Raw genomic sequence first — 13,568 nt, 5'->3', positions numbered from 1 at the left:
TTTTGAAATGTTTTTTAGTTTTAGAGATATATTGTTAGGATATATGTAGTCAGTATTGCTCTTGTCAATCAGGATATAACTTTATGCAATTTTGTGTTTCAGGATTCCTGAATCAAACAAGCAAACATGAAAAATGGATTAAGGCTGATGCCCCAAAAGGAACTGTACGTTTTAGAAGCCAAAGCTGGTTTCAGTCCCTGAAGCTGCAAGACTGAATGACTTGAATTATATTCCTAATTTTTAACAACGACTAGTAGATCTATGACTACAAAAAAGCAAATACCTGTGTTCATACAAATGTTTAAAACAACAAACTGGAATGTCTTGGAGAAATCTTTTCAAAATTTGTACTTTGCTGTTAGTTTTCTTTCGTAACAAATTACCACAAACTTACTGACTTTAAAAAATACCTGTTTGTCCTGGGATCTCCTGGATGCTGACACTACCTAGCACTAGCCCCAAGGCCTCTACAGTCAACCACCTCATTACCTGGTTCCATCAACCAATGGCCAGCAGCTTCTGCACAAGGAAGCACCTGGCAACCAAACAGATCAGGGGCCAACCAAGCTTACCAGACCACCTACACAGTCAGTCTGCCAAAACAGACCCATGCCCTTATAGGGGGAACTCCTAAGGCGTATAGCTTTTGATGAGAGTGCACTGCTGGAACACAGAAGATCACTTCTTCATGATTGGAAAACATAACCAACATGTCAGATACATAAAAAACAAAAACAGCTAGTTAGGCAAAATGAGGCAACAGAGGACCATGTTTCCAAACAAAGGATTGAGATAAAAACCCCAGAAGAAGAACTAAGTGAAGTAGGAGATATGAAATCTAACCAAGAAAGAGTTTAAGATGTCATCATAAAAATGGCCAAAGAACTTAGGGAAAGAATGGCTGCACAGACTAAGTTAGAAGTTTTTAACAAAGAAAAAAAGAACAACCAAGCATAGATGAAAAATATAATAACTGAAATGAAAAATACACTAAAATCAATCAGTAGTAGACTAAATAATACAGAGGAATGGATCTGAAGCTGGAAAACAGTAGTGGAAATCAGTTATGCTGAAGAGAAAACAATGAATAGAAATGAGGACATTTTAAGAGACTTCTGAGACGTCAAGCTCATTTTTATTTGCATTTTAGGATCCCCACAGAATAGAGAGAAAGAGGCTAAGAACATAATTGAAGACATAATAGCTGAAAACTTTCCTGTCTTGGAAAAAAACAAACAAAACCCAAAATTAGTCAAAGGGAAGAAATCATAAAAATCAGAGCAGAAATGAATGAAATAGACTCTTAAAAAATACAATAGAAAAGATCAGTGAAGCTAAGAGCTTGTTCTTTGAAAAGATAATCTGAATTGATAAACCATTAGCCAGATTCATCAAGAAAAAAAAGATCCAAATCAATAAAGTCAGAAATGAAAAAGGAGAATTTACAACTGATTCTACTGGAATACAAAGGACCATAAGAGACTACTGCAAACAACTATATGTCAACAAAGTGGACAACATTGAAGAAATAGGCAAATCCTAAAAATGTATGCTAAAAGGAATCAATAGTAGACTCCCAAGACTGACTCAGAAAATATGAACAGATCAATTATAAGTAATGAAATTGAATTAGTGACAAAAAATTCCCAGCAAACAAAAAGTCGATGACCAGATGGCTTCACAGATGAATCCTACCAAACATTTAGAGACTAGTTAGCATTTACACTTCTTAAACTATTCCAAAAAATTGCAGAGGAAAGAACACTGCAGAACTCATTCTACATGGCCAGAAATCACCATAAGATCAAAACTAACAAAGATAATTATACACATATACAAATTATAGGCCATTATAACTGATGAATATTGATGTGAAAACACTCAACAAAATATTGTCAAATCAAATCCAACTGTCGGGAGCCGGCGAGAGACATTCCACTCGTGACAAAGGTCATGAGGAAGGACGTTCGCATACACAAAGGCGGAATCGAGCCTCGAGTCCCCCGGATATTCTCAAGCATCTTCCCCAAAAACCAGAGTCTGCCTACTTTATTGCTTTGTGCTCTCACCTCTGATTTACTGGGGCTGTCCCCACCACCATCTCTCTCTCTGTCAAAGAGTTAACTTACAGCTCAATTAATAAAGTTCCTGGGCAATTAGGAGTGTTTAAATCCAAACCCCTCAGATGGCTCTCTAACTCGCCTGACAAGTTTGCCCGGACTCCTACAGCTATGCATACGATTGTTTACAGTCTCCCAGCCTCGAGAGGCATGGGAAGCTTAAGATATTCAAATAGCTTAGAGCCTCTCAGAGAGTTAGAAACTGTCAGAATAAAACTAGTAAAAGATTTCATTGATGAGCCAATGCTTGTTGTCAAGTTTTCACATCCCTGAATTGTATCCTTGAATGTGTATTAATTAATATAGTTGGTATGTAGAAAAAATAAGTAGTGGCCTTGGTGTTAGTAACTTTAGACCCTTAAGGTAATAAATTCTTTCCTTTGTTGTAAACCCGTTACACATTCGCCCTATAGGAATGCAATTTTATCTTCGGAAGATGGCGCCAAACCTTAAAATAATTACTCTTAGAGAAAATAAGTCTTTGTTGATAAGTCCTTGTCAAGAGCCATAAAATGTTAATAGGCCTTCTGGCCAGAAGATGATGTAAATCACCTAAACCATTTGTATACGATAAATTTGCAGGAAAGAAACCCTGGTTTTCTGACTTTGCATCCCCTATTATCCTCTATGTGTAACTTGGGTATAAAAGCCCCTGTTGAAAATAAAGCTACGGGCCTTGCTCACCAGAGCTTGGTCTCCCCATGTCATTCTTCCCTTTAACTTCCAGCTGAGTCTCCATCTGGAGCGCGGAACCCACCATGCTTACTAATTATGCCTGGGCTTCTAAGATCCGACTGGGGAGGCCTCAGTGTCTCCTCTCCTTCGGGAGAATGGAAGGACGCCTGCGGCCTACGTAAGTGGTGCAAACTTCTTGTCTTGAAGTTTTATTGGTCTCCCGCATAAACCAAGTTGCTCAGCCTCTTTTCTCCACTGAATTTTCCTACTGAGCTATCCTCATTCTGTTACTCTTTATATCTTTGATAAATATGTAAATAGTCGCCGACTCCGTCTCCCCTTCGAATACCCTGGATCAGCCGGGGCTGGTCCTCGGCATCCAACAATATATCAAAAGGATCATACATGGTGATCAAGTGGGATTTATCTCAGGGATGCAAGAATTTCTCAGTATATACAAATCAATGTGATACACCATATTAACACACTGAATAATAAAAACCACATGCTCATCTCCATAGATGGAGGAAAAGGTTTTGACAAAGTTCAGCATGCATTTATGTTTAAAAATGCTCTAGAAAATGGGCCTAGAGGGAACATACCTCAGCATAATAAAGACCATATATGACAAATCAGTGCAAACATCATACTTAGTGGTTAAAAGCTGAAAGCATTTACTCTAAGATCAGGAACAAGACAAGGATGCCCACTCTTGCCAGTTCTATTCAACATAGTTTTGGAATTTCTTGCCACGGTAGTCAGAAAAAAAAAAAAAAAGGAATAAATGGAATCCAGATTGGAAAGGAAGAAGTGAAACAGTCACTGTTTGCAGATGATATACTGTACACAGAAAATCCTAAAGATGACACTGACAAAACTACTAGAGCTTATCACTAAATTTGTAAAGTTGCAGGATACAAAATTAATACAGAGAAAGCTGGTATTTGCACACTAACAATGAACTATCAGAGAAATTAAGGAAATAATCCCATTTACCATCTCATCAAATATAATAAAATACTTAAGAATAAACTTACCTAAAGAGGTAAAAGGTTTGCATTTGGAAAACTATAAGACACTGATGAAAGAAATTGAAGGTGATTCAAACAGGTGGAAAGATATGCCATGTTCATTGACTGGAAAAATTAATTTTATAAAATGACCATACTAACCAGGGCAGGCTACAGATTCAATGCAATCTCTATCAAAATACCAAGGGCATTTTTTCACATAATTAAGTATTTCTAAAATTTGTATGGAAACACAGAAGACCCTAAATAACTAAATGATCTTCAGAAAGAAGGAAGCTGGAAGAATCACATGCTCTGACTTCAGACTGTACTAAAAAGCTAGAGTAATCAAAACAGCTTGGAATTGGCACAAAAACAAGGGTGTAGATCAGTGGAACAGAACAGAGAGCCAAGAAATAAACCCATGCACTTACGGTCAATTAATCTGTGACAAAGTAGGCAAGAATATATAATAGGAAAAAAAAAACAAACAATCTTTTCAATAAGTGGTCCTGGGAAAACTGGTCAGATACATGTAAAAGAATAAAATTAGAATGTTCTCTTAACACCATCAGTTCAGTTCAGTGCAGTCATTCAGTTGTGTCCGACTCTTTGCGACCCCATGAATCACAGCATGCCAGGCCTCCCTGTCCATCACCAACTCCCAGAGTTCACCCAGACTCACATCCATCGAGTCAGTGATGCCATCCAGCCATCTCATCCTCTGTCGTCCCCTTCTCCTCCTGCCCCCAATCCCTCCCAGCACCAGAGTCTTTTCCAATGAGTCAACTCTTCGCGTGAGGTGGCCAAAGTATTGGAGTTTCAGCTTTAGCGTCATTCCTTCCAAAGAAATCCCAGGGCTGATCTCCTTCAGAATGGACTGGTTGGATCTCCTTGCAGTCCAAGGGACTCTCAAGAGTCTTCTCCAACACCACAGTTCAAAAGTTCAATTCTTCGGCACTCAGCCTTCTTCACAGTCCAACTCTCACATCCATACATGACCACAGGAAAAACCATAGCCTTGACTAGACGAACCTTTGTTGGCAAGGTAATGTCTCTGCTTTTGAATATGCTGTCTAGGTTGGTCATAACTTTCCTTCCAAGGAGTAAGCGTCTTTTAATTTCATGGCTGCAGTCACCATCTGTAGTGATTTTGGAGCCCCAAAAAATAAAGTCTGACACTGTTTCCACTGTTTCCCCATCTATTTCCCATGAAGTGATGGGACCGGATGCCATGATCTTCGTTTCCTGAATGTTGAGCTTTAAGCCAACTTTTTCACTCTCCACTTTCACTTTTATCAAGAGGCTTTTGAGTTCCTCTTCACTTTCTGCCATAAGAGTGGTGTCATCTGCATATCTGAGGTTATTAATATTTCTCCCAGCAGTCTTGATTCCAGCTTGTGTTTCTTCCAGTCCAGAGTGTCTCATGATGTACTCTGTGTAGAAGTTAAATAAGCAGGGTGACAATATACAGCCTTGACGTACTCCTTTTCCTATTTGGAACCAGTCTGTTGTTCCATGTCCAGTTGCTTCCTGACCTGCATACAAATTTCTCAAGAGGTAGATCAGGTGGTCTGGTATTCCCATCTCTTTCAGAATTTTCCACAGTTTATTGTGATCCACACAGTCAAAGGCTTTGGCATAGTCAATAAATCAGAAATAGATGTTTTTCTGGAACTCTCTTGCTTTTTCCATGATCCAGCGGATGTTGGCAATTTGATCTCTGGTTCCTCTGCCTTTTCTAAAACCAGCTTGAACATCAGGAAGTTCACAGTTCGCATATTGCTGAAACCTGGCTTGGAGAATTTTGAGCATTACTAGTGTGTGAGGTGAGTGCAATTGTGCGGTAGTTTGAGCATTCTTTGGCATTGCCTTTCTTTGGAATTGGAATGAAAACACCATATGCAAACACAAATTAAGGATGAGTTAAAGAATTAAATGTAATACCAGAAACAAAACGTCAAGAAGAAAGCATAGGTGGAACACTCTTTGACATAAATTGTAGCAATATTTTGGATGAGCTCTCCTAAAGCAAAGAAAGTGGAAACAAAAATAAATGGGACCTGATTAAATTTTAAAACTTTTGCACAGCATAGGAAATCATCAACAACAACAAAAAACAACCTACTGAATGGGAGAAAATATTTGCAAATGATACAGCCAATAGAGGCTTATATCCAAAATATATGAACAGCTCTTACACCTCAATGTAAAAAAAAAAAAAAAGATTAAAAAATGGGCAGAAGATCCAAATAGACGTTTTTTTCCTAAACAAGTCATACCAATGGCCATCATCACTTGAAAAGATGCTCAACATCATCATAATCAGAGAAATTCAAATTAAAAGCATAATGAGATATCACATTTGTCAAAATAGCTATCATCATAAAATACCACAAATAAAAAATATTGGCAAGGATGTGGAGGAAGGGGAACCTTCTTATACTTAGTGGGAATGTAAACTGGTGCAGCCACTATGGAGAACAGTATGGAGGTTTTGCAAAAAAAAAAAAAAAAAAAAAACCCAAACCTAGGACTAACATAAGACCCTGCAATTCTACTCCTGGCTATTTATCTGAAAAAAAACAAAAAACAGTAATTTGAAAAGATACTTGCACCCCAATATTAATAGCATTTACAATTGCTAAGATATGGAAGCAACCTAAGTGTCCACTAACTGGTGAATGAATAAAAAAGATGTGGTATATACAAACACAATAAGGGACTTACCTATTGATCTAGTGGCTAAGACTCCACACTCCCAATGCACGGGCACCAGGTTGAATCCCTGGTCAGGGAGCCAGATCCCATATGCTACAACTAAGAGTTTGCATGCTGCAATGAAGATTGAAGATCCCAGATGCCACAACTAAGAGCCAGCACAGTCAGATAAATAAACGAATATTTAAATGCAATGGAATACTCAGCCATGAAAAGAATGAAAATTGCAGCAACATGGATGGACCTGGAGGGTACTATGCTAAGTGAAAGTAGTCAGAGAAATATGCATACTATATAATATCACTTATATGTGGAATCTGAAAAATATAGTTACTGAATATAATTTTTAAAAAAGAAACATACTCACAGATACAGAGAACATGCCAGTGGTTACCAGTAGGGAGAGGAAAGTGGGGAGGAACAGGATATGGGTAGGGGATTAAGAGGTACAAACTGCTATATATAAAATAAGCTCCAAGGACATATAGTACAACATGGGATATAGCCAATATTTTGTAATAACTAAAATGGAATATAACCTTTAAAAATTGTCAGTCACTACGTTGAATACTTTAAACTTACATAATATTGTATATCAACCATACCTGATTAATTTTTTTTTAATATGAGTTATTAAGCTAAAAAAAAAAACCCTGTTCATCAGCTCACTGTTCTGTAGATCAGGAGCTCAGGGTGGTTAGATTCTCTGCTCACGGTATTGCAAGGCTGGACTTAAGGTGTTGGCCAGACTGAATTCTCATCTGGATGATCTGAGAAATAGTCTACTTGCAAGCTCATTCATTTTATTGGCAAACTCCAATTCATCATAACTGTGTGACTGAGATCTATGTTTCCATTATGTCAGTTGGCAATCACTCTAGGCTTCTAGAGACCACCTGCCTCCCTTCTCATGTGGCCCTCTCCATTTTCAAGCCAGCAATAATGCAATTAGTCCTTCTCATACTTTGAATATCTAGTTCTTTTTCTGCAACCAGCTTGAGATAACTGCTTTTAAAGAGCTCAGAGGATTAGGTAAGGCCTACTCAGGATAATCTTTGTTTTGTCATCTAATCTAATGTAATCATAAAATGATATTTCATCATATTCATAGTTTCCACTTAATAAATTATACAAAAATAATAGGTAATAGGGGGCAGTTATTTTAAAATTCTTTGTACCAGGGCTCTTGTATAAAATGTTTTTACTTAGCACTTATTATGACAACAATATAAATTTAAGCTGTGGCTACATCACAAATACATATACAAATAAAATACATCACAAATATGATGCAGTTGCTACTGATTCTTTTTTTTAATGTAATTTAAGGCATAATGCATTCTGGTGGTGGGGTAGCATTCAACTACTTTATAGCCAGTTGTATGAAAATAGATTTTCACTTTTACAGTAACGTACTATCTAAGTTATTTTATGAATTTTCTTTCTATCAAACCTTGTTTACCCCTGGAAGATTTAAATTATACAATACTGAATAAATGTTATCTATTGGATTGTATTTCTTTGCTCCTAAATTCTGATTTTCTAATAAACCTTTCCAAATACGACCTGTAATAGTCTCTTTTTGTTAATATTTAATTTGTTTGGAGTTCTGTTTTTAACTTTTTATTTATGAAGCAAAAGGTCAGCTTTGTCAGGTATCTCACAGTGTCTTTTTAGTTCGTACTTCATAAAATTATAATTTGTTTGGGTTTGGACAACACTCACATGTTAGTATGTTTGATGTGGTTGTGTGTGTGTGTATTAAATTATTAAGTAGAGGGCACTAGGAGGCAATAAGGCAACTTTTATCATCTTTTCCACCTTCTGCAATTATATAAACATTTTCATGACTAAAAATAAAGTTTATGAATTTGGTCAACAATAGCCAGAAAGGTGAGCATAAACAGCAGTCAACTGTATTTACAATTATTAAAGGAATGGTACATATTTGGATGACAGATTCAAGTCCAGACTGAAAGGTAAAGTCACATATTTTACTGTCTTGAATACAGACCTGTATATTTCAAATGCTTAAGATCTGAAGACCTAAGTATGAATAATATGGATACCTTGAGTAATCTGCACCCAGAACTTAACAGTTTCACCACTTGTTCACTCCACTTCTTAGTCCCCTTTCATAGTCAACCTTTTCTTTCATTTCTGCTACTCTAAAATTTGTCTCCCCGTAAAGAACAAATGTGTCTTGTTTTTGTTTAAGATAGGACCTTACTCAAAGAATTTTGGAGCAAGCTTTGACAGTTAAATACCCTGCCTGGTTTCTAGAGAAACATAGTGGGTATGTTTCTCCTTACTGTGGTTTTACCCAGGCAGGCATTATTCCTTTAGAAAGAAGTTGCATCTTGCATAACTTTTCAGTTATACACTCGAAATACTTAGGGGTCAGAAGCCAATTTCTATGCAGCTGCCAGAATCTCCAAATTTAATTAAAAATCACCCTCTGGTACAGTCATCTTATGTCTCGGGTTAGGTGTTAAAATTTCCTACTCAGTTGATTGCACAGCAATCCACTTCCAGGAACCATTTCACAGCTAAGTGATACTGCTTATTTCAAAACCTTTCAAAACCAACCTAAGAAAGGGGAGAATTACTAAAAGCATTTAGCTAATTTTAGTTCAGTTCAGTTCAGGTCAGTCGCTCAGTCATGTCTGACTCTTTGCGACCCCATGGACTGCAGCACACCAGGCTTCCCTGTCCATCACCAACTCCCGGAGCCTACTCAAACTCATGTCCATCACGTTGGTAATGCCATCCAACCATCTCATCCTCAGTTGTCCCCTTCTCCTCCCACCTTCAGTCTTTCCCAGCATCAGGGTCTTTTCCAATGAGTCTTTTCTTCACATCACCTGGCCCAAGTATTGATGTTTCAGCTTCAGCTTCAGTCCTTCTGATGAATACTCAGGACTGATTTCCTTTACGATTGACTTGTTGGATCTCCTTGCTATCTAAGGGACTCTCAAGAGTCTTCTCCAACACCACAGTTGGTGCTCAGCTTTCTTTATAGTCCAATCTCAAATCCATACATGACTATTGGAAAAACCATAGCTTTGATTAGATGGCCTTTGTTGGTAAAGTAATGTCTCTGCTTTTTAATATGCTGTCTAGGTTGGTCATAGCTTTTCTTCCAAGGATCAGGCATCTTTTAATTTCATGGCTATAGTCACCATCTTCAGTGATTTTGGAGCCCCCCAAAATAAAGTCACTGTTTCCACTGTTGGCACATCTATTTGCCATGAAGTGATGATGCGACCAGATGCCATGATCTTAGCTTTCTGAATGTTGAGTTTTAAGTCTCTTTAACTTTCATCTAGAGGCTCTTCAGTTCTTCTTCACTTTCTGCCATAAGGGTGGTGTCATCTGCATATCTGAGGTTATTGATATTTCTCCCAGCACTCTTGATTCCAGCTTGTGCTTCTTCCAGCCCAGCATTTCGCATGATGTACTCTGCATAGAAGTTCAATAAGCCGGGTGACAGTATACAGCCTTGATGTACTCCTTTCCCAATTTGGAACCAGTCTGCTGTTCCATGTCCAGTTCTAACTGTTGCTTCTTGACCTGCATACAGATTTCTCAGAAGGGAGGTCAGGTGGTCTGGTATTCCCATATCTTTAAGCATTTTCCAATGTGTTGTGATCTACACAATCAAAGGCTTTGGCATAGTCAATAAAGCAGAAATAGATGTTTTTCTGGAACTCTCTTGCTTTCTCGATGATCCAACGGATGTTGGCAATCTGATCTCTGTTTCCTCTGCCTTTGCTAAATCCAGCTTGAACATCTGGAATTTCACAGTTCATATGCTGTTGAAGTCTGGCTTGGGGAATTTTGATCATTACTTTGCTAACTTGTGAGATGAGTGCAATTGTGCAGTAGTTTGAACATACTTTGACATTGCCTTTCTTTGGGATTGGAATGAAAACTGACATTTCCAGTTCCGTGGCCACTGCTGAGTTTTCCAAATTTGCTGGCATATTGAGTGCAGCACTTTCAGGGCATCATCTTTTAGGATTTAAAATAGCTCAACTGGAATTCCATCACCTCCACTAGCTTTGTTTGTAGTGATGCTTCCTAAGGCCCACTTGACTTCTCTTTCCAGGATGTCTGGCCCTAGGTGAATGATCACACTATAGTGGTTATTTGGGTCATGAAAATCTTTTTTATATAGTTCTTCTTTGTATTCTTGCCACCTCTTAATATTTTCTGCTTCTGTTAGGTCCATGCCATTTCTGTCCTTTATTGAGCCCATCTTTGCATGAAATGTTCCCTTAGTATCTCTAATTTTCTTGAAGAGATCTCTAGTCTTTGCCATTCTGTTGTTTTCCTCTATTTCTTTGCATTGATCCCAGAGGAAGGCTTTCTTATCTCTCCTTGCTAGTCTTTGGAACTCTGCATTCAAATGGGTATATCTTTCCTTTTCTCCTTTGTCTTTTGTTTCTCTTCTTTTCTCAGCTATTTGTAAGGCCTCCTCAGACAACCATTTTGCCTTTCTTTTTCTTGGGGACAGTCTTGATCACTTCCTCCTGTACAATGTCACAAAACCTCCATCTATAGTTCTTCAGGCACTCTATCAGATCTAATCCCTTGAATCTGTCACTTCCACTGTATAATCCTAAGGGATTTGATTTAGGTCATACCTGCAGATGGTGACTGCAGCATTGAAATTAAATGATGCTTACTCCTTGGAAGGAAAGTTAGGACCAACCCAGATAGCATGTTCAAAAGCAGAGACATTACTTTGCCAACAAAGGTTCATCTAGTCAAGGCTATGGTTTTTCCTGTGGTCATGTATGGATGTGAGAGTTGGACTGTGAAGAAGGCTGAGCACCGAAGAATTGATGCTTTTGAACTGTGGTGTTGGAGAAGACTCTTAAGAGTCCCTTGGACTGCAAGGAGATCCAACCAGTCCATTCTGAAGGAGATCAGCCCTGGGATTTCTTTGGAAGGACTGATGCTAAAGCTGAAACTCCAGTACTTTGGCCACCTCATGCAAAGGGTTGACTCATTGGAAAAGACTCTGATGCTGGGAGAGATTGAGGGCAGGAGGAGAAGGGGACGACAGAGGATGAGATGGCTGGATGGCATCACTGACTTGATGGATGTGAGTCTGAGTGAACTCCGGGAGTTGGTGATGGACAGGGAGGCCTGACGTGCTGCGATTCATGAGGTCGCAAAGAGTCTGACACGACTGAGCAACTGATCTGATCTGATCTGAATGGTCTAGTGGTTTTCCCTACTTCCTTCAATTTAAGTCTGAATTTGGCAATCAGGAGTTCATGATCTGAGTCACAGTCAGCTCCCGGTCTTGTTTTGCTGACTGTATAGAGCTTCTCCATCTTTGGCTGCAAAGAATATAATCAATCTGATTTCGGTATTGACCATTCTGGTGATGTCCATGTATAGAGTCGTCTCTTGTGTTGTTGGAAGAGGGTGTTTGCTAAGACCAGTGTATCTCTTGGCAAAACTCTATTAGCCTTTGCCCTGCTTCATTCCGTACTCCAAGGCTAAATTTGCCTGTTACTCCAGGTAGAGCTTGACTTCCTACTTTTGCATTCCAGTCTGCTATAATGAAGAGGACATCTTTTGGGGGTGTTAATTCTATAAGGTCTTGTAGGTCTTCATAGAACCATTCAACTTCAGCTTCTTCAGCATTACTGGTCAGGGCATAGACTTGGATTCCTGTGATATTGAATGGTTTGCCTTGGAAACAAACAGAGATCATTCTGTCGTTTTTGAGATTGCATCTAAGTACTGCATTTTGGAGTCTTTTGTTGACTATGATGGCTACTCCATTTCTTCTTGCCCACAGTAGTAGATATAATGGTCATCTGAGTTAAATTCACCCATTCCAGTCCATTTTAATTCACCAATTCCCAAAATGTCAGTGTTCACACTTGCCGTCTCCTGTTTGACCACTTCCAATTTGCCCTGATTCATGGACCTAACATTCTAGGTTCCTGCGCAATATTGCTCTTCAATTTCTTTCATATGATCTAGCACTCCCACTCAAAAACTATAATTTGAAAAGATACTTGCACCCCAGTATTTATTGCAGCACTATTTACAATAGTCAGGACACATGAAAGCAACTTAAGTGTCCATCAACAGATTAATGGATAAAGAAAATGTGAAATATATATAGATATGCATACACACACACACACACCAGAATATTACTCAGTCATAAAAAGAATGAAATAATTTGGAGCAACAAGGATGGACCTAGAAATTATTACAGTAAGTGAAGTAAGCCAAAGACAAATATCGTATTATACCACTTATATAGGGAATCTAAGAAAAAGATATAAACAAACCTATTTACAAAATAAAAATAACCCCACAGATAGAAGGCAAACTTATGGTTACCAAAGGGAAGGTGGTGGGAGGAAGGATAAATTAGAAGTTTGGGATTAACATGTACTCACTGCTATATATAAAATGGATAACAAACAAGGATCTTCTGAAAAGCACAGGGAACTCAAGGGTTTGTAATAACTTATGTGCATGCGTGTGTATAACTGAATCACTGTACTATACACCCGAACTAACACAGCACTGTAAATCAGCTATACTTCAATAAAAAAAGATCTTTCTGAGACATTGCAGGGACCGTGCAAATTTGACTAAAAGGGACTGTTTCTTTTTAATTTGCCTCTGACTGTTAAGTCAAATGTTGAAATGAGTCCTGGGTTAATTGGCATTTAGATCTCTCTTGTTAAGTGTCTAGAAATTATTAGAAAGCTTTGTTTCTTTTTAAAATGTATATCTGTATCATTTATAATAAAGCCTTACAGATCCTTAATGTCATTGCTCTCACTCAAAATGCTTACTATTTTATATAGCCTTCTGCTTTCTTTTCTAAGGAGAAGCTTCTAAATTTCTTGTCAAAAACATCACATCTGTCAAGATTGTTTTGTATACAACTGTAACCTAAATTTGATAATCTCATCAAAACAATTGGTTTAATTAAGGTAAATTAAAGTAGAAAAGTTACATAGTAGCAGTACTTGATTTGGCTTTTTTTAATCGT

General features: G+C 38.0%; 1 protein-coding gene across 1 annotated transcript in view; it reads left to right on the top strand.

Annotated features, from left to right (window-relative positions):
* Positions 1 to 1,964, top strand: part of FAM185A (family with sequence similarity 185 member A) — an 83,775-nt gene extending 81,811 nt beyond the window's left edge. Inside the window, exon 8 of the mRNA XM_070369667.1 lies at positions 103 to 1,964. Coding sequence (XP_070225768.1) covers positions 103 to 215 — 113 coding nt within the window. The 3' untranslated portion in view covers positions 216 to 1,964. The remainder of the gene's footprint in view (positions 1 to 102) is intronic.
* Positions 1,965 to 13,568: the final 11,604 nt, after the last annotated feature.

Source organism: Bos mutus, chromosome 4 (assembly GCF_027580195.1).
Source record: "Bos mutus isolate GX-2022 chromosome 4, NWIPB_WYAK_1.1, whole genome shotgun sequence".
Taxonomy (NCBI): domain Eukaryota; kingdom Metazoa; phylum Chordata; class Mammalia; order Artiodactyla; family Bovidae; genus Bos; species Bos mutus.
The sequence above is the reverse complement of the archived record's forward strand: the minus strand, read 5'-3'. Positions and strand labels throughout refer to the sequence as shown.